At 49.7% G+C, this 16,599-nt stretch overlaps 6 protein-coding genes across 6 annotated transcripts; 3 read left to right on the top strand and 3 right to left on the bottom strand.

Moving 5' to 3' along the window:
• Nucleotides 1–255: 255 nt before the first annotated feature.
• EV420DRAFT_1532275 (uncharacterized protein) lies at nt 256–1,853 on the bottom strand. The gene is made up of 6 exons (XM_060472716.1): nt 1,525–1,853; nt 1,336–1,464; nt 1,138–1,283; nt 960–1,085; nt 741–905; nt 256–683 (listed from the first exon to the last, which is right to left on the bottom strand). Exons 1-6 carry the CDS (start codon nt 1,793–1,795, stop codon nt 372–374), a joined length of 1,149 nt encoding a protein of 382 aa, XP_060332491.1. The 5' UTR covers nt 1,796–1,853; the 3' UTR covers nt 256–371.
• Nucleotides 1,854–2,231: 378 nt separating this feature from the next.
• Nucleotides 2,232–3,052, top strand: EV420DRAFT_1641000 (uncharacterized protein; the record flags this gene model as incomplete). Its single annotated transcript, XM_060477177.1, has 6 exons — nt 2,232–2,266; nt 2,318–2,413; nt 2,472–2,544; nt 2,601–2,826; nt 2,879–2,971; nt 3,027–3,052. The coding sequence occupies 6 exons, from the start codon at nt 2,232–2,234 to the stop codon at nt 3,050–3,052; spliced, it is 549 nt and encodes a 182-aa protein (XP_060332492.1).
• A 250-nt stretch (nt 3,053–3,302) lies between these two features.
• EV420DRAFT_211540 (uncharacterized protein) lies at nt 3,303–4,737 on the bottom strand. Its single transcript, XM_060481227.1, has 2 exons — nt 4,348–4,737; nt 3,303–4,295 (listed from the first exon to the last, which is right to left on the bottom strand). Exons 1-2 carry the CDS (start codon nt 4,611–4,613, stop codon nt 3,740–3,742), a joined length of 822 nt encoding a protein of 273 aa, XP_060332493.1. The 5' UTR covers nt 4,614–4,737; the 3' UTR covers nt 3,303–3,739.
• Nucleotides 4,738–5,192: 455 nt separating this feature from the next.
• On the top strand, nt 5,193–6,301 carry EV420DRAFT_211393 (uncharacterized protein). The gene is made up of 2 exons (XM_060481225.1): nt 5,193–6,131; nt 6,191–6,301. Exons 1-2 carry the CDS (start codon nt 5,352–5,354, stop codon nt 6,206–6,208), a joined length of 798 nt encoding a protein of 265 aa, XP_060332494.1. The 5' UTR covers nt 5,193–5,351; the 3' UTR covers nt 6,209–6,301.
• A 910-nt stretch (nt 6,302–7,211) lies between these two features.
• EV420DRAFT_211639 (glycosyltransferase family 2 protein) lies at nt 7,212–13,727 on the top strand. Its single transcript, XM_060481229.1, has 10 exons — nt 7,212–7,694; nt 7,741–9,658; nt 9,719–10,603; nt 10,661–11,689; nt 11,742–11,896; nt 11,955–12,039; nt 12,093–12,566; nt 12,620–12,889; nt 12,943–12,996; nt 13,047–13,727. Exons 1-10 carry the CDS (start codon nt 7,354–7,356, stop codon nt 13,560–13,562), a joined length of 5,727 nt encoding a protein of 1,908 aa, XP_060332495.1. The 5' UTR covers nt 7,212–7,353; the 3' UTR covers nt 13,563–13,727.
• Nucleotides 13,728–15,241: 1,514 nt separating this feature from the next.
• EV420DRAFT_211678 (uncharacterized protein) lies at nt 15,242–16,393 on the bottom strand. Its single transcript, XM_060481230.1, has 3 exons — nt 16,270–16,393; nt 15,428–16,208; nt 15,242–15,376 (listed from the first exon to the last, which is right to left on the bottom strand). Exons 2-3 carry the CDS (start codon nt 16,200–16,202, stop codon nt 15,357–15,359), a joined length of 795 nt encoding a protein of 264 aa, XP_060332496.1. The 5' UTR covers nt 16,203–16,208; nt 16,270–16,393; the 3' UTR covers nt 15,242–15,356.
• Between the last annotated feature and the right edge of the window lie 206 nt (nt 16,394–16,599).

A 16,599-nucleotide genomic window follows, 5' to 3' on the forward strand; every position in this document is an offset into this window, starting at 1 on the left:
TCGAACGACATTTGGGTTCAAATCCTATATCTGCCATTGCGATCCGATGAAACGTTACTTTTCTTCGAAGTTGGGAGACGCAACCCCTTTTTCTCCGATAGAGAGATGGGTAAAGGAGGAGTATCGGGACGATGTTGACTAGTATCAAGATAATACAGGATTACTCCAGGCTTATTCTTTGGTATAAGGTACCTCCCTGGGAGATCATCCGTCTCGGATTCTACCCTCTCACGCGTCCTGAACTACCCGGATGTTCTTGCAATGAATATGGGATTTCATAGAGAGTATATATACACGTAGATTCATGTTATGCAAGGAACTAATAGCTAATACATTTGTTCTTACGAAGTAAATGGATTCTTCCGTGCAATTTACGCACCGGAAGCCACTTCCCTTTCCACCGCAAATTTGTCTAGATGAGCGTCAATGTAATGTACAGACGACACAACAGAAGGATTCTCCAATTGCTCATCACGTTCTTTCCCAAAGACCGCAAGAGCGCCACTCATATGCATTACCCTCAATATAGCCCAGTGAAGATTGCACAACTTGGCATTGGGTCCTCTGCCAAATCTGTTTCCGTACGGCCCGGCGCCAAAAGGGATACGCCCGCCAGGCTTGACGGAGTATGGGTGTATTGGATCAAGTTCGGCTTCGGGTGGGAGGCGAAAGTAGTATTGGACCTGTTGGAGGCGTTAGCACCGACGAGGAAGTTTTTTGGGGACTGTACACTTGCATACTTCATCGTCCTTTTCTACTGCTTCGATTCCGAACTGAAGCTCGTCGACAATCACAGCGATACCGGTATATAAGGTGATCACGTTTCCTATAGAGTTGAGCTCTGCTCGCACGAGCTCCGCAACTTGTTTTCCTGCAAAGAGACGTATCATTTCGAGAGGCTCTGTCTGATTAGAATATGACAGTCATTGGAAGATCTGAGGGTAAATGTGGGACCATACCTTATTGTTCGAGCCGATGAACTTGGGGATAATGTAGCACAGCGTAGCTGGGACCCCGGTGCATTTTCCAAACCCTCTGAATGCGTAACCTGTCAGGGGGCACCGCCTACCATCACGAAGATAAGTCTATCATCATCATGAATCAATGACAGCTAGCTTAAATAGCTTGGCAGCTTACGAGTTGCTCCAGCAGTTCTTGTCGACGCTGTCCCCAAGGATCAGATGCAGCGTACTCCACTAAAATACCATTAACTACGCTTTCCGCTGGTTCAGGTATCGGTTCTGGGGCTATAGGATGGGATTGGATGCCGCCTGGGTTCATAACTGGATAAAAGACATTAATAAGAGTAATGCTTATGCTAAAGGTTATACTTACACGGTACGTAGAGATGTGTGAAGACTTGACCCGCCATCTGTTTGATGGGAGAGATGTTGAATGTGCCGTCTTCAAAGAGAGAATCTATGAGTTCTTCTGGGTGATAATCATTGTGATACAGTTGCATAACTGACAAATGACGGTGAATAATTTTAAAGAGTGGAGAATTCAAGAATAGCATTAGCGTACCCAGTTTCGAGGCGTCAGGATGACACTCGCTCAAGCTCATCCAAAATACCTGTGCCATGACCCGGCATCCAAAGCGATCCAGAGATTCTCGAATGGTGCAACTCAACAAATTAGGAACGATTGCGCTGAATTTCGCTACCGGGTTCTCAGACATCTTCCATGCGTCGGACTTTTCTACTAGGGCTAGAAGACTGAGCGCGTGGTGTGCCATTTGTTTTCCTTGAAATTCTGGCCAGGGTTCCTCATAATTCTCTGGGTCAAAATCAGACATTCGAAAGAGGGTACGTTGTAAGGGGAAAATTGGCGTCGGGTGACTCGGAGAAGAGGGGTAATTCGAATGCGGAGGTCGGTCCGGGCCCCGATCTCTTACACAGCCACAAAAGGTCCAGCCCTTTTTTGTAATCCTTCCAGATGGCGTCCACGTGAAGTTTGACATTTTCTTCTCGACTTCAACGGAAACAGAAGTAAGCTGGAGGTGAAGAGGCGATCGTTAGCGTTGCTGGCGGTACGTTAGATGGTTGTCTGTTTAGCATTACTTTACTGACCTTCTGCTTGCATTTAGGAACCTGTAACAATAGCCATATTACTTTCCTACACGCGACTAGTCATTCTGACCATTTACTTCGAGGACCGGGGCCGAGACTGTACATAATCGCCATCTCGTGAGTGTATCATTGATACCCCCCTTGTTGGTGCTTTTTTGCCCTATGTCGAGCAAGAATTTCAACGGAAATCCACCCAAGTCAAATCGGACCTTTCGTAATATGATCGTCATCTAACGTTTACTTCCTAGGTATATCAATGACTTTAGCAAGGCGCTTGCTAGTGAAGTTCGGATTCTGCTCGCAGAAGTTGGGCAGCTGAGGGACGAACGACGGGCGCTGCAGTTGTAAGTGTATCTGTTCATTTCGTTACGCTTAGTGGCACATCTGATCAGGATCCGTTAGCGAAATAGCAGAACTCATGAGCGCCAAGTCGAAACATGGCGCTGGAGGGGAGTACACGCCAGATTGGCGACCAGTACGTTTTCACCCTGATATCTCTTTCGATGCAATATGGACCTTGATAATTCCTAGCCCCCCGAGCCGCAAGCCTTATTGCCTCCCCCCCCTCCACCACCCCCTCCAATAGATGAGGGGCCTCCGGGTCCAGCACGTCCAGCATGGCGTACGGTGCATAAACGTGCAGAAAGGAAGGAGAAAGCGATCGCAAAGCGCATGCCACCGGCTATCCCAGCGCCGTCTGCTGTTCCGCCTCTTGCGCTTCCACGGCCAAACGTACCGGCATGGGCACAGTGGAAGCGTATGTCCTGACGTGTTGCTTGCTTTGTGCGTTTATTGACAACTTGTTATAGCGAATCCTCTCCTCTCACCGGCCCCCGTCATGGCAGCGCCAACTGCGCCACTCCCTAATTCTCCACCACCGCCTAGCCGTTCAGGTCTTTTCGGTTCGTGCTTTACTGTCAGTGCTGTTTTCACCTTCTAATATTCCTGCAAATTCAGGTCCTCCGACTCCCCCTCCAAACTAGACGGACCTACGAAGAAACAGCATTTATGTAACACCCTCTATCTCATCGTTTGCTCTTCTAGATACTTCTTATCAGATTTCTATAACACAACACAACAAGCATCTTCTCTCCTAGCTATCGTACGCATTCGTGGAATATCGGTTTTATTCCATTGTTTCTTGCTAGCTTTCTTCCCTGTAACGTTTCCTCTTGTACGGAATCAAATGTAATGTATTTGCTCTCCCGCGTCCGGTTGTTCCGGTTCGAATGCGAGATTACTCTAGCATGCTGGGCGAAGAACGGCTTATAGATGCGAGTTCGCTCTCGCAGCACACAGATATGAAAGATAAGTTCGGCGTTACCGAGGATCAGGAGGATCCCTGACCTGGACCAGTGGTAAGTACACCTGACCGACCATCTGTGGTGGGCGAGGCTGGGTTCGCGGAACAGGCTGGCCTGAAGAGGGTGTGGTATGTGGTTCTTGACCGATTTAAGAGAACTTCTGATAGAAAGACCATCATTGAGAGACTTGGTCACTCCCTCTTCAGTTTCAATCGCCGGCAGGCGCCGATTCTCTCGACCAGTGAGACCTTGCAGAATACTCACAGCGCCTGCACTCCCGCATCTAACCAAAAACAAGCTCAACCCTTTCAAGCTTGATAAGATTCGACAATCGGTTTATACCGATACCTTCGTCCTGACATTTGTTCAACGCCTGGGCCAATTCTTCATTGTTCTACGTCGTCCATCAGGATGCGCACAAAGTAGCAATCTCCAAGCGAGATTAAGAGCGTCCCAAATATCTTCCCAGCGCATACTCAGACTCCCCACTGCCCAGCAAAACTCCTCAATCCCCACTCCCACCTCGTCCAACTCCCTCTCCGTCTTCGTCTGCATCATCAACAAAACGATGGGATTCCAGTCGGCTGTGGGGATCCTCGGCTGCTTCAAGTCCTTCTCCTCTATTAACCTCGTGACCCCGAGAAGGGAGACCACAATTGGTGAAACCTCGCGAGTGTAGATGTAACGAATCAGAGCAACAGAATGTTCAGGCTTGAACATGCTAATCTGAAATATCCCTCGCCCCCCGAACTGGATGGGACATACGGTGCCAAAGATGAAACCGTGAAGTCGAATGTTAGATGCGTGTGGGGCCGAGGGCGAAGTGAAATCAATTCGTAAAGTGATATTCGGTGCCGGCAACTTGTACTTATGCAGCACGAGCACGCACTCAGTGGAGGGCTGCTGCTCAGGAGGATAGAGGCTAACAGATAAGCGTCAGCACGGGATTCATGTCAACCGCAGAGCGTACATACGCCAAGGATACCGCAGAGAGTTCGGATAGGGGGATATGGTGCCGGGCCAATCTGATTTCAATCCTCTTGTTTCTGCGTTCCATTTCGATGCTGTTCAGCTTTCTGTCAAAGAAACATTCAAATATCTGCGTGTTGTCCGAGAGGGATTTTTGCAGGCTTCTGCGGTATGTCATGATAATGGTGAAAGGAAAGGAAGATACAGCACGTGCAACTGAAACAAGGAGAAACAGTTGCGCCTCGCGACTTTTTTTGCTGAATACAAACATCCACGATTATTTTGGCAGTCCGTAGTAGCATTTCAACTGTCAATTTGTGGATGAAGCCCCATTCTGACAGGTATCTGTCTGTGGAACGGGCACGTGAAGCTGGGTTTATGGAGGACATTAGCCAGAAGTCGGTATGGAGTATGTTTTGGATCGATTTAAGAGAGCTCGCCTTATCTTCTAATACAGAGGCATGTCGTCACCGGCGCGGTGTTGATCAGAGCGATGGGTGGTCTGCAACGACTTGTTCACTTAGGAAATCGCAAATTCCATTACAGCACTATTACGCCATATCTGGGCATGAAGCTCTTGGGGGGAGGCAAATAGCACGTCGTGAGATGCACTGATTGTCATAGACTCGCAATCTTGTGGAGGATTGACATGATCCTGGAATGGCGGAAGTACCTTTGAAGGCTGCATCATGGTGGCCGGCCCTTCTTCCCACCGATGTCACAACTGTAGTGGGACCGGGTATCGGAAGAATGTCTTCAACCGCTATATAGCGAGCGAAAACACCCCGTTTTCATTTCCCAGCTCTCCAGCAGCCGTGGTGCTAGAAACGTGGAATCAGCACCTACACCGAGCTCTGGTTTGGTTAACAAATTGCTTCAAATGAAGGTTTGATGGAATGTGATTGACGCAAGTGAGTGGACCTTTGACGCGAGGACATCGCGACGTAGATTGTCCGATAATCATGATGTCCACCTTCCTAGCACGAGGCATTCGCAAGGCTATGGCTATATGACTATGCGGCATCCAGAATGTGCCTTTCACTCTCGCCATCGTTCTCCCAGCGCCATGCCGTCTGTAATGCGACGCGAACCGTCCGATGCCTGGAAGACCCAGCTACGGAATCGTATAGCCGAGGCGCTCCGCCCATCGTACCACTTTACCCCATCGGGGGAGATCAAATTCACCGTCCCGTGGTCTACGACGTTTGGAGGGATTGGCACTCATGTTATCAAGGAGTATGTGGAGGTTATGGGAAAGCTGTATAAGCTGCAAAAGTCAACGGAGGAGATGGAGCTGGAGCGTGCGAGGAGGCAGGCGAGCGACGAGGAGGATTATGGGGAGCGTGTGGTGTGTCCGTCTCCTGCGAGGCTGCGAGCTGTCGAGGAGGAGAAGAGAAAGGAGGTACGGGCTATGAGGAAGGAGGTGCAGGAGGAGGGGGATAGGGAGTTGGCGTTGCTTTTGAGGGCGGAGGAGCTTATTCGGTGGGAGAAGAGGTTACAGGCGAAGGAGAGGGCGCTGGAACGTTCGGCGCAAGAGTATGCGGTGAAGGAGAGGGGTTATCATGAGAGGTTGAGGGTGGTGGAGCAACGGGAGAGGGATGTGCAGGAAAGGGAGAAGGCGGCGGAAGTGAGGGATAAGCCTGAGCGATGCCGGGGAAGGTGGAGACCGAGGGAATCTGAGAGTAAAACTCGAGGTAGGGAGCTTCCGAGTTCGTGGCTTAATCGTCGACCGACGGTGACGCCGTTGGTAAACGTGGGTTCGAGGATACAGGAATGGGAGAATATAAGTGTAAGCGACGTTATTTGATCTCGTCGTTATTGGGTTTGACAACATCTGGTTTGTTGTAGCCTCCTGGGCGGTTCTGAGTAGGGGCGCTATAAGTCTGGTACTATAGCTATGCGTTGTCATTGTCAGTTTTATGTTCATTGAAACTTTGTACATACGGTAGACATTTTTATTTGGGGATTTTCTGATCGCTCGTAACTGGTGTTGACTGAGGAGCCTCCAGACATCGCTACTAGGTCACGCTTGTCGAAGACGCACAGCTGGACATGCACATATGTTGGCTATGGGTCTCCGAAGGACGAAGAGCTGATAAGCGGAACTGTAAACCTTCATCGTTAGATGCGAAGAAATGGGTATTATATCAATCCTACCAGTGGAACAAACGTCTCTCTGGCTTTTGGTATTATGTAGGTCATTCGTTTTGTATCCCAGCGATTGACAATAAGACTGAGCACGAAAAAAGGCTGAAGGCTCGGGAAATAGAGCGAAAGTTTTTCAGATTTTATTGTTGGAATCAATAGTAACCCTTCGTATCTTTCGCCTGAACATCACAGTACATGACCGGGTACTTTCGACCGTGGCCTGTGTAGAAGATGCCTGGAGCGATCGGTGCCGGTCGTTCTCCAGGATCCCTGAAATAAGAGCAAAAATCAATTTGAAGGATTTGCATGATAACAATCTACAGATTTCTCGTACCCCGCGAACCGCGCTATATTATTCAAAATGTCTGTTCTGTTGCCGATTCGTGAGAGTTCACGGGTGCCGTATGTTTGGTTCAATCGATCGTGTACAAAATAACTGTTCACCTCATGGAGGTCGCGAGGTAGCCAAATTCCAGTCGTCGCCTAAGCAAATCAATTCCTGAACGTGGATAAAAATTAGCAGACACGAAGAAAGAGAACTTTTACGGAATACGTACCCATTCCGGTGGCCATCATCCAAGACTGAAGACAGCTCGTGGTTGACGTTGAACCACTTTAGTCATGCTTTGGTGTCAATTTGACATACATTTTATCCGATACTTTCCATAAACGGAGTAAACGGGCAGTACCCTGCCACGTGAGGATCTCAATCCGGTCGTCATCCATCACGGCGACGGCGTTTTTCATCCTCTCACCGTCAGCAACGACGACGGGACCCTCTGCTGTCGCTTCCCTGTGTCCTGCTGCCGGGCTGCAGCACCTCTAACGACCATCTGTGACGTCGTGGCCGTCGCTTTGCCATCATGTCGACGATGAATCGCCAGTCCACCCTTCACCAACGCCTGGAGGCGGTGACAGACCTCTCCAAGCTGTCGCCTATCTCTGACGATATTATCGTTGCATGCCTTAGAGAACGGTTCATGAACGACAATGTCTACACGGCTGTCGGTACCTCTGCCCTCGTCGCCCTCAACCCCCACAAATATATCCCATCCAACTCCGACTCTGTCATGCAGAAATATGCAGCAGAGTACCGCGATACCTCTCAAAACCAAGAGCCGATGCCTCCTCATATCTTTCAGATGGCGAACAACGCGTACTACCACATGCGACGGACAACGCAGGATCAGTGCATGCTGTTCAGGTGCGTGGCTGCATGTCTCTCTTTTCCCATTCTCACGGGGGCATAGTGGCGAGACAGCGAGCGGAAAATCAGAAAATCGACGATTGGCTATCAAGAGCATTCTAGAGCTCAGCGTGAGCAACCCAGGGAAGAAGGGCGCCAAGCTCGGTAGTCAGGTCCCAGCGTCAGAGTTCGTGCTTGAGACTTTTGGCAATGCTCGCACACTCTTCAATCCGAACGCCTCTCGTTTTGGAAAATACACAGAGCTGCAGTTCAGTGACCGGGGCCGTATTTGCGGTGTCAAGACTCTCGACTACTACCTGGAGAGGAATCGGGTTGCCGGTGCACCGTCGGGCGAGCGCAACTTTCACATTTTTTACTATCTCGTCGCCGGCGCCTCTGAAGAGGAACGGCAGCATCTCCATATCCTAGACAAGACTACCTATCGCTACCTAGGCCAAAGGACAACAGCAGCCAGACCCAACGCCGGCGCTAGGGATAACGATGCCGTCAGGTTTGACCAGCTCAAGGTGGCGCTCAAGACAATCGGATTCTCAAAGCGCCATGTCGCCCAGACTTGTCAGCTCATTGCCGCCATTCTTCACCTCGGTAACCTCGAATTCACTATCGACCGGCATCGCAACGAGGATGCAGCAGTCGTCCGCAACATGGACATCCTTGCAATTGTGGCCGATTTCTTGGGTGTGCAAGCTTCCGACCTGGAGTCTGCATTGTCGTATAAGACAAAGCTGTTGAAGAAGGAGCTTTGTACCGTCTTCCTTGACCCCGATGGTGCATCTGACAACCGGGATGATCTCGCTAAAACCCTCTACTCCCTGCTCTTCGCCTGGTTGAACGAGCACATCAACCAGCGCCTCTGCAAAGAGGATTTCTCCACCTTCATCGGTCTCTTCGACCTTCCCGGTCCTCAGAACATGACCAGTCGTCCTAACTCTCTTGATCAGTTCTGCATCAACTTTGCCAACGAGCGCTTGCACCACTGGATGCAGAAGCGTTTGTTCGAGAGCCACGTCGACGAGTATGCTACCGAGGGAATCTCCCGCTTTATTCCCCAGGTCCCTTATTTCGACAATTCTGAGTGTGTGCGTGTCCTACAGAACCGACCGGGCGGTCTTATCCATATCATGGATGACCAAGCCCGACGCACGCCGAAGAAGACTAACCACACCATGGTAGAGTCTTTCCAGAAACGCTGGGGTAACCATTCGTCGTTCAAAACTGGCGGAGCAGACCGGTCCGGGTTCCCAACCTTTACTGTGAACCACTACAATGGTCCAGTCACGTACTCGTCAGAAGGCTTCCTTGAGCGGAATTTGGATGCGGTGAACCCCGATTTCGTGTCGTTGCTCCGTGGAGCTGCCGATGCAATGGAGAGGTCGGGGTCTATCAATCCCTTCGTGAAGGGCTTGTTTTCGACCAAGGCTATTGCGACACAAGCGCATCCTAGGAACGAGGATACCATCGTCTCGGCGCAGCAGGTTGTCAAGCCCATGCGAGCGCCATCGACGCGTCGCAAGAGCGCTGTCCGAAGGATGCCGACTGTCAGGGAGTCGTTGGCTGATGTAGAGGAGACCGTGCGGGATGAGGAGGAGGCTCTAGTACCATCCAGCGGGAACCCTTGTATCGCCGGAGAGTTCAAATCGGCGCTCGATACCCTGTTCGATACCCTCGATGACACGCAGCCGTGGTATGTCTTCTGCATCAATCCCAACGACTCGCAACTGCCCAACCAGCTTGAGGGGCGGAGCGTCAAGGGACAAGTCCGGAGTATCGGTCTGACTGAGGTTGCGCGGAGGAATGTCAATGTCTTCGAGGTTGGTATGTCGCCGGAAGAGTTCTGCGAGAGGTATAGGGAGGGCTTGGAGACTGCAAGCGTTGAGGAAGGTGATCCTAATGATCGGGTGGAGAGCGCTGCCATGGCCTTTGGTTTAGGAGAAGCTGATGTTGTTCTCGGACAGCACAAGGTACATTTCTTCTTATCATTGTCGAAGCAATGGTCGCTGACTAGTGTTCACATTCTCTAGGTATTTCTGTCACAGTCAGCGTTCCACAAGTTCGAGGATCAGCTTCGTACCCGAGACGTTGATGAGCAGAAGCGCAATCGTCTTCGGGATGCTGAGGCTGAAGCTGGGCTTAATCCCAGATCCCTTGTCGATCCCTATGGTCCTTATCCTCAGTCTCCCGATCCTGAAGGCCCCTATCAAGCAGGATACGGTGATGCATTCAATGCATCTAGCCAACAACTCCCGCTCGTTGCCAATGCCTCCCCCTTCCAGCGTGCCGACGCCTATGATGACGAATTCGACGAGAACCGTTCAGTTCGTAGCGATGACTTCGACGCTCGCAGCAGGTTCACAAGCCAGCCAGCCGACTCTGTGTCAAATCTTGGCTCAGAATCGTACGCCCCGTCCCGGAACATGTTCCAGAACGCTGACAAAAACGCCCTCATGGACAAGGATGCACTCCCTGGTGAGATCCAGGAGGGGGAGACCACTGAGATCTTGAAGGAGTCTTCTGCTCGTCGACGTTGGGTTGCCCTTTGCTGGATGCTCACGTTCTGGATGCCCAACCCTTTGTTGAGATGGGTCGGTCGAATGAAGCGTATGGATATCCGGCAGGCATGGCGAGAGAAGCTTGCGCTGAACATGTTGATCTGGTTCATTTGTGGTTGCACGGTTTTCGTCATCGTTTTCCTCGGAAACTTGATTTGTCCGACAGAGCATGTCTACAACACATCGGAGCTGGCGTCATATAACAAGAACGCTGATCTGGTGTATACTTCTATTCGAGGAGAGGTGTTCGATCTTTCCATCGTCGAGGCTACGCATTTGCGGGTCGTCAGCGTCGTTCCGAGCAAGCAGATTCTCAACTATGGTGGAACTTCGTCTGATGCGATCTTCCCGGTTCAGGTATGTGGCTGTTGTGGTTTCTCTTAACGAAAAATTCCCTAACAACGTCGTTTTTAGGTCAGCGCCTTGTGCAGCGGTATAAACGGATACGTCAGTCCATACGTTACTTTGGACTCGGCGAACAATACCGATGTAAATTCGGTGTACCATGATTTCCGGGTCTTCTCCAATGACTCTCGGCCTGATTGGTACTTTGAAAACATGGTCCAGATGCGCTATACTGCTCGTGTCGGTTTCGTGGGCTACACGCCCAAGGAAATCAGCAACATGGCTAAAACCGGAAGCTCAGTCGCCATCTACAACGGCATGATATACGATTTATCGGATTACATCAATTATCCTCCTGCTGTCAGAGCGCCTGCAGGTCTTCAGGCACCGGCCGATACCGACACCAATTTCATGCACAGTAGTATTTTGGACGTGTTCAAGTTCAATGCTGGCGGTGATGTGACCAAGAAAATCGACAGTCTGAACATCGACAGTGACGTCTTGTCCCGCCAAAAGACCTGCCTGCGAAACCTGTTCCTCATAGGCAAGGTTGACAACCGAAACTCAGCACAATGCCAGTTCGCGACCTACCTACTCCTCGCCATCTCCGTCGTCATGATTTCCGTCATTGGGTTCAAGTTCTTGGCCTCTATCAACTTTGGTTCAGCTCGGGCACCGGAGGACCACGATAAATTCGTTATCTGTCAGGTGCCTTGTTATACTGAAGGTGACGCTTCGCTCCGCAAGACTATCGATTCGTTAGCGCAGATGAAGTATGACGACAAGCGGAAGCTGTTGGTTGTCATCTGCGATGGTATGATTGTCGGTTCCGGTAACGATCGTCCAACGCCCCGGATTGTGCTCGATATTCTCGGTGCGGACCCTAACCTTGACCCTGAGCCCCTGAGCTTCCAGTCGTTGGGAGAAGGTGCGAAGCAGCATAATATGGGCAAGGTGTACTCTGGTCTGTATGAGTGTTCGGGACATGTCGTGCCTTATCTTGTTCTGGTAAAAATTGGCAAACCTACGGAACGATCGAGGCCGGGTAATCGTGGAAAGCGTGACTCTCAGTTGCTTCTTATGCACTTCTTGAATAAGGTGAGGGCGATGTTATATGTTTAATCCTTTAGTTCTTATTACGGCTTGTTAGGTACACTTCAACGCGCCCATGAACCCTATGGAGCTGGAGATGTATCATCAAATCAAGAACGTTATCGGTGTTAATCCGACGTTCTACGAGTATCTTTTCATGGTGGATGCCGATACAACAGTCGATCCTTACTCGGCCAACAGGCTCATTTCTGCGTATGTTATTTTATTTCAGTCCGAGATGACCGTTCTGATGATATTTATTTTCTTTTAGCATGATTCACGACAAGAAGGTGCTAGGTGTTTGTGGCGAAACAGAGTTGGCGAATGCTAAGCAATCCATCATCACCATGATGCAGGTCCGTAATAGCCATTCCACTTTTGTTCACCCCATTTCTAATTATGCTCCTAGGTCTACGAATACTTCCTTTCTCATCATATGGCCAAAGCGTTTGAAAGCCTATTCGGTTCCGTCACTTGTTTGCCCGGTTGTTTCACCCTGTACCGCCTGCGCACACCGGATACGCACAAGCCTCTGTTGATCTCTAACCAGATGCTCGAGGATTATTCAGAAAATCGCGTAGACACACTCCACATGAAGAACCTGTTGCATTTGGGAGAGGATCGTTATCTGACGACATTGCTTCTCAAGCACTTCCCGCTATACAAGACGCAATTCGTGCGGGATGCACATGCCTACACGGTGGCGCCGGACGATTGGAAGGTGCTGTTATCTCAACGTCGGCGTTGGATCAACTCCACGGTTCACAATTTGGGCGAACTCATCTTCTTGGACCAGCTTTGCGGTTTCTGTTGTTTCTCCATGCGGTTTATCGTCTTGATTGATTTGGTCTCGACACTGATTCAACCTGTTACGGTGGCTTACGTGAGTTCATGATGCTTTCTTTTTTTGTGCTCCAGGCTCATTGCCTTGAACAGATTGTCTATTTGATTGTTCTCGTCGCCGCCGAAGGCAAGACAATACCGACGCTGTCGCTGGTCATGATTGCCGCTGTCTATGGCCTTCAAGCGTTGGTGTTCATACTACGACGGAAGTGGGACATGATCGGCTGGATGATATTCTACCTCCTTGCTATCCCCATATTCTCATTCATGCTGCCGTTGTACTCGTTCTGGAAAATGGACGACTTCTCGTGGGGTGCCACTCGTGTCGTTATGGGTGAGTCTGGCAAGAAGATGATCGTGCACGTATGTATCGTTTATTTTAGACTTTAATATCCGGTTGACGTTCTTTTCTTTAGGACGAGGGCAAGTTCGATCCACGTTCTATCCCCCTCAAATCATGGAACGACTACGTGAGTCCTGTGATTCTCTAATACAATTAATGACTCACATCTTGCTCAAGGAAAACGAACTATGGGACAAAGAATCCAATCACAGCATTGGTTCCTGGGTTCCGCCTTCGAAGTTCAAAAACGAAGGAGGATATGCCGAGTCTCACACGGCTTCTTTGTATGGTCGCGAGACGTACTATGAGCCAGGACCCCGCACATATTCGCCAGCGCCATCTGTCGGCATGTACCCTCCGCCCGGATACCAGTCAGGGCGTAATACCCCGCAGATGTACATGCCTCAGCCTCAATCAGGCCTGGCCAGCGACACACTGTACCAACCAGCACCATCGCGACCAGCCACAAATTACCTTGATATTCCCATCCCTACGAGTCGCAGCCCTGATGCCTCGCCTGGTCCAAGCGACGCCGAGCTGGAAGGCGTGCTCCAAGATATTCTGCGCACTGCAGACCTGAACCTAGTGACCAAGAAGGATTTACGGAGACAGCTGGAGGATCACTTTGGTGTGGACCTAACAGCGAGGAAGTCGTCCATCAACGCGATGGTTGATCGGTTATTGAATTTCTGATTCTGATGCACCTTGCTTTTCCTGTTTTCTGTTGTCGGACTTTCTTGGATCTTTATTACGACTCGTTTATGATTGTGTTTGCTTTGCCACTGTTCCTTCTTTAGTATAATCAAGGACTTCACGGTACACGGACTTTGCATTTCTTCTCATACCTGCCTAACCTATACGTATAACATTGCACTTGGCGTTTGGTCCCAGTTTTACAGTTATAATTACCAAGACATTCATTGCTGTTCGTCATTACATATAGGTCAAAATCAAAGCTATCTCTCATGCAAAGCGTATTTTGACTACAGCTCCCGAGCGGAGCCGTTTCTCACGTCGACTTTCATGGCCGTCAGGATTGTTCTTCAAGAGCTCATCGTTAAAATTATCTACGGCGACGGAGACGATATTTATTCTCCGAGTCTGCGTGTACGCTTCTTTCTCATTCATTAATTTCTTCGAGTCGTCGGCTTAACCTGCCCTAGTGTGAAGACACCTTGATTCCGAAGCTAGAGCAATATCATCTGTGCGAGGCAGGCAGTGTCTATGTTACATTCGCATCTTTACTGCGAGCCTTGTTCGCAAGTTGGCGATATACGAAGAACTATTCAAGTTACTACCATCTGTGCCACTCCCCTCCCTTCCATTCTGATATCCGCCTTTACAAACGTGCGCTATATTAGGCTAATCGAACGAGTCGCTCAGCTGTATGCTTTCCGTCCCCAATTCGAGTGTTGGTCGATAAACACTCCCGAGGATTTTACAGTTGGTTGAATTACAGTGCTGGACTCGAGCTTTGTCGTTTTCCGTACCAGCCTCGATGCCTTTTTCACGGTCTTACCCGTCCGGTTTCTGGGACTTTCCGTATCGCCTCCCTCAAAATAGGCGCAACGATGGACACTTGTACTGAATTTATCTTCCGACCATAGATGCCTAGACCCCTTGTATTAGTGTCTGGATAGGGATTTAGCTTTGATGGAGATGCTGAAGATGATCACCATTGATTTCGTCCAGCGTCGCGTAACGACGGTGATCTTTATAGTTTCCTTTGGGACGAGGTAGATGTGTGATGGTGATGCTAGTATATTCCATTGTTAATTCCTTTCATAGAGACTGCGGATTGCGAAGCTGTGAAGTCCTTGGCAGGTAGGGACTGTCGAGGAGATTTCCGCTCATTCAGTCGGACTTAGCATCGATTATCCTCACGACGGTACGAAAAATGGAAAGGCACTTGCATGAGCATTACTATATTATCTCGGAACTAAGTATTATACGACGATGAACCCTGATAAGCAAAAGAAAATTGTAGTAAATCGTACGAATCGCCTGGACTCTAAAAAAGACTAAAAAATTACGAGAATTGTATAGATACCTATTCAGTACGTAGCAGAGGAAAATACCTGTAACATATGGTTTTTCATATCCTTGGACCCCTTCATCGCAACCGTAACGCGCACTCTCCGATGATGCAGGTGCGTAAAATGGCTCTCGATCTTCGCTCTAGCATTATCGACATTCATCGATGCGAGCAATCCCTCATGGAGGAACGCGTATATCGACAGCGCACGAATCTGCGTTAGCGATAATATCGCAGCCAATTTCGACCAGACCGAGTCATACACATCAGTCTCGTGTCCGAGCCTCACGCGCAAGTTTACGTTCTCCAGTACGCTCCCTGCCTGGCGGAGGTGCTCGATCCACGTTCCCATCTGTCCAAAGTTTGTCGTACCGTATTCGAGGATAAACGGGGTAATGTCAAGTTGTCGTAATCGCGGCAGGTTTAGGTACTGTGAGAGATCGGGTATGTCGTCAACTGTACATCCAGTACTCTGGTTTCAGATACCCGGGAAATGTAATTAAGAGGTGACGGGATTACTTACTGAAGCTTCCGAACATGAGGTGTAGGTGTTCAAGGGTTTCTGCCCCTTGGCTGATGATTTGCTGGGCAGAGTCGCGGTCTCCGCCGCTGTGGAGACATAGTGCGAGTCGACGGACGCGTGATAAAGTCATGATATTTGACCTTAGAACCAGACTTTCGTATATGGATGGAAAGCGCTGAGACACGGAAAGGCCCGCTAGCTGTAGGGGGTACGAAATGGGAGGAGAATACCGTTCCAGCTCGACGAAGAAAGACTTGCGTACTTCTACGTTTAGTAACGTGAGATGCCGAAGAGTGGGGAAGGACCTGATGAACGCGATCACATCGCCGAAAGCGTGAAATGTGACACATTGAAGGGCCAAGGAGGTGAATGGGTAATTCGTAAAGGCGTACATGCAATCCAACGGGGTAATCGGGAACGACCAGCCTTGAATAGTGAGATGGCGCAAGTTTCGTAGGTAAGTCGTGATGATTTCGACGAGTGCTGGGTTTGTTTCCATCCGACAAGGATCGCGCTGCGAGGGCGTGAGGAGGAGAGCCACGATAACGGGGGGAACAGGAACAGCATTGATCGACGACGAACGACACATGTCAAGAAATCTGTCGCAATCCCGACACGTCCTAAGTTCGACACTGCGAAACATGTACCCACGCGTACGGGGGACGAAAGCTCGCGAGACGAGGGAACAGGATTTGAGATCTGCTATAGTTGCAGATTTGGACGAGCGCAGCTCATCGATGATTTCATCAATGATTTCCTGTGGGAGTTCAGGCATTTTGAGCTGTGGGAAAAAAAGGAAAGTGAGAATTGAATTTTGAATGGGTGAAAAAGTCGGGGAATACCTCTGGATGAAGGGGGGGTAGGAACAGAGCCCTTTAACGAATGTTAATGATCAAAAGACGTTGTGAAAAACGGAGTGGTGGTGGTGGTAGTGGTAGTGGTTGTCCCGTACGCCGCACAAGGTCCCCTTTGAAGAAGCCATGTGCCCGCAGCCCTGGGACGGACTTCCAGACCAGTGTAGGCACACGCCGCATTGATAGAGGTCGACAAGAAGAATCCAGTAGAATTTGTTATTATCATTCCGAGTTTACGTAAAATGACGTCGTGGCAATCTCAACAGTTCGCACAAGGCTTAAATTCCGCCTCGAATACCATAAGCACCCACATTTATC

The sequence above is a fragment of the Desarmillaria tabescens genome (genome assembly GCF_030435595.1).
Source record: "Desarmillaria tabescens strain CCBAS 213 chromosome Unknown EV420scaffold_12, whole genome shotgun sequence".
Lineage (NCBI taxonomy): Eukaryota > Fungi > Basidiomycota > Agaricomycetes > Agaricales > Physalacriaceae > Desarmillaria > Desarmillaria tabescens.

What these genes read in the sequence shown, in the direction of transcription:
- EV420DRAFT_1532275 (XM_060472716.1), bottom strand. Translation starts at nt 1,795, where the DNA reads ATGTCTGATTTTGACCCAGAGAATTATGAGGAACCCTGGCCAGAATTT. An exon ending in CACACATCTCTACGTACCGT is followed by an intron (nt 1,284 to 1,335) that starts GTAAGTATAACC and finishes TCTTTTATCCAG; the next exon opens with TTATGAACCCAGGCGGCATC. An exon ending in TCATCGGCTCGAACAATAAG is followed by an intron (nt 906 to 959) that starts GTATGGTCCCAC and finishes TATTCTAATCAG; the next exon opens with ACAGAGCCTCTCGAAATGAT.
- EV420DRAFT_211540 (XM_060481227.1), bottom strand. Translation starts at nt 4,613, where the DNA reads ATGTTTGTATTCAGCAAAAAAAGTCGCGAGGCGCAACTGTTTCTCCTT. An exon ending in CTCTCTGCGGTATCCTTGGC is followed by an intron (nt 4,296 to 4,347) that starts GTATGTACGCTC and finishes CTTATCTGTTAG; the next exon opens with CCTCTATCCTCCTGAGCAGC.
- EV420DRAFT_211393 (XM_060481225.1), top strand. Translation starts at nt 5,352, where the DNA reads ATGACTATGCGGCATCCAGAATGTGCCTTTCACTCTCGCCATCGTTCT.
- EV420DRAFT_211639 (XM_060481229.1), top strand. Translation starts at nt 7,354, where the DNA reads ATGTCGACGATGAATCGCCAGTCCACCCTTCACCAACGCCTGGAGGCG. An exon ending in GCCAACAGGCTCATTTCTGC is followed by an intron (nt 11,897 to 11,954) that starts GTATGTTATTTT and finishes ATTTTCTTTTAG; the next exon opens with CATGATTCACGACAAGAAGG. An exon ending in AACCTGTTACGGTGGCTTAC is followed by an intron (nt 12,567 to 12,619) that starts GTGAGTTCATGA and finishes TGCCTTGAACAG; the next exon opens with ATTGTCTATTTGATTGTTCT.
- EV420DRAFT_211678 (XM_060481230.1), bottom strand. Translation starts at nt 16,202, where the DNA reads ATGCCTGAACTCCCACAGGAAATCATTGATGAAATCATCGATGAGCTG. An exon ending in CCTCATGTTCGGAAGCTTCA is followed by an intron (nt 15,377 to 15,427) that starts GTAAGTAATCCC and finishes ATCTGAAACCAG; the next exon opens with AGTACTGGATGTACAGTTGA.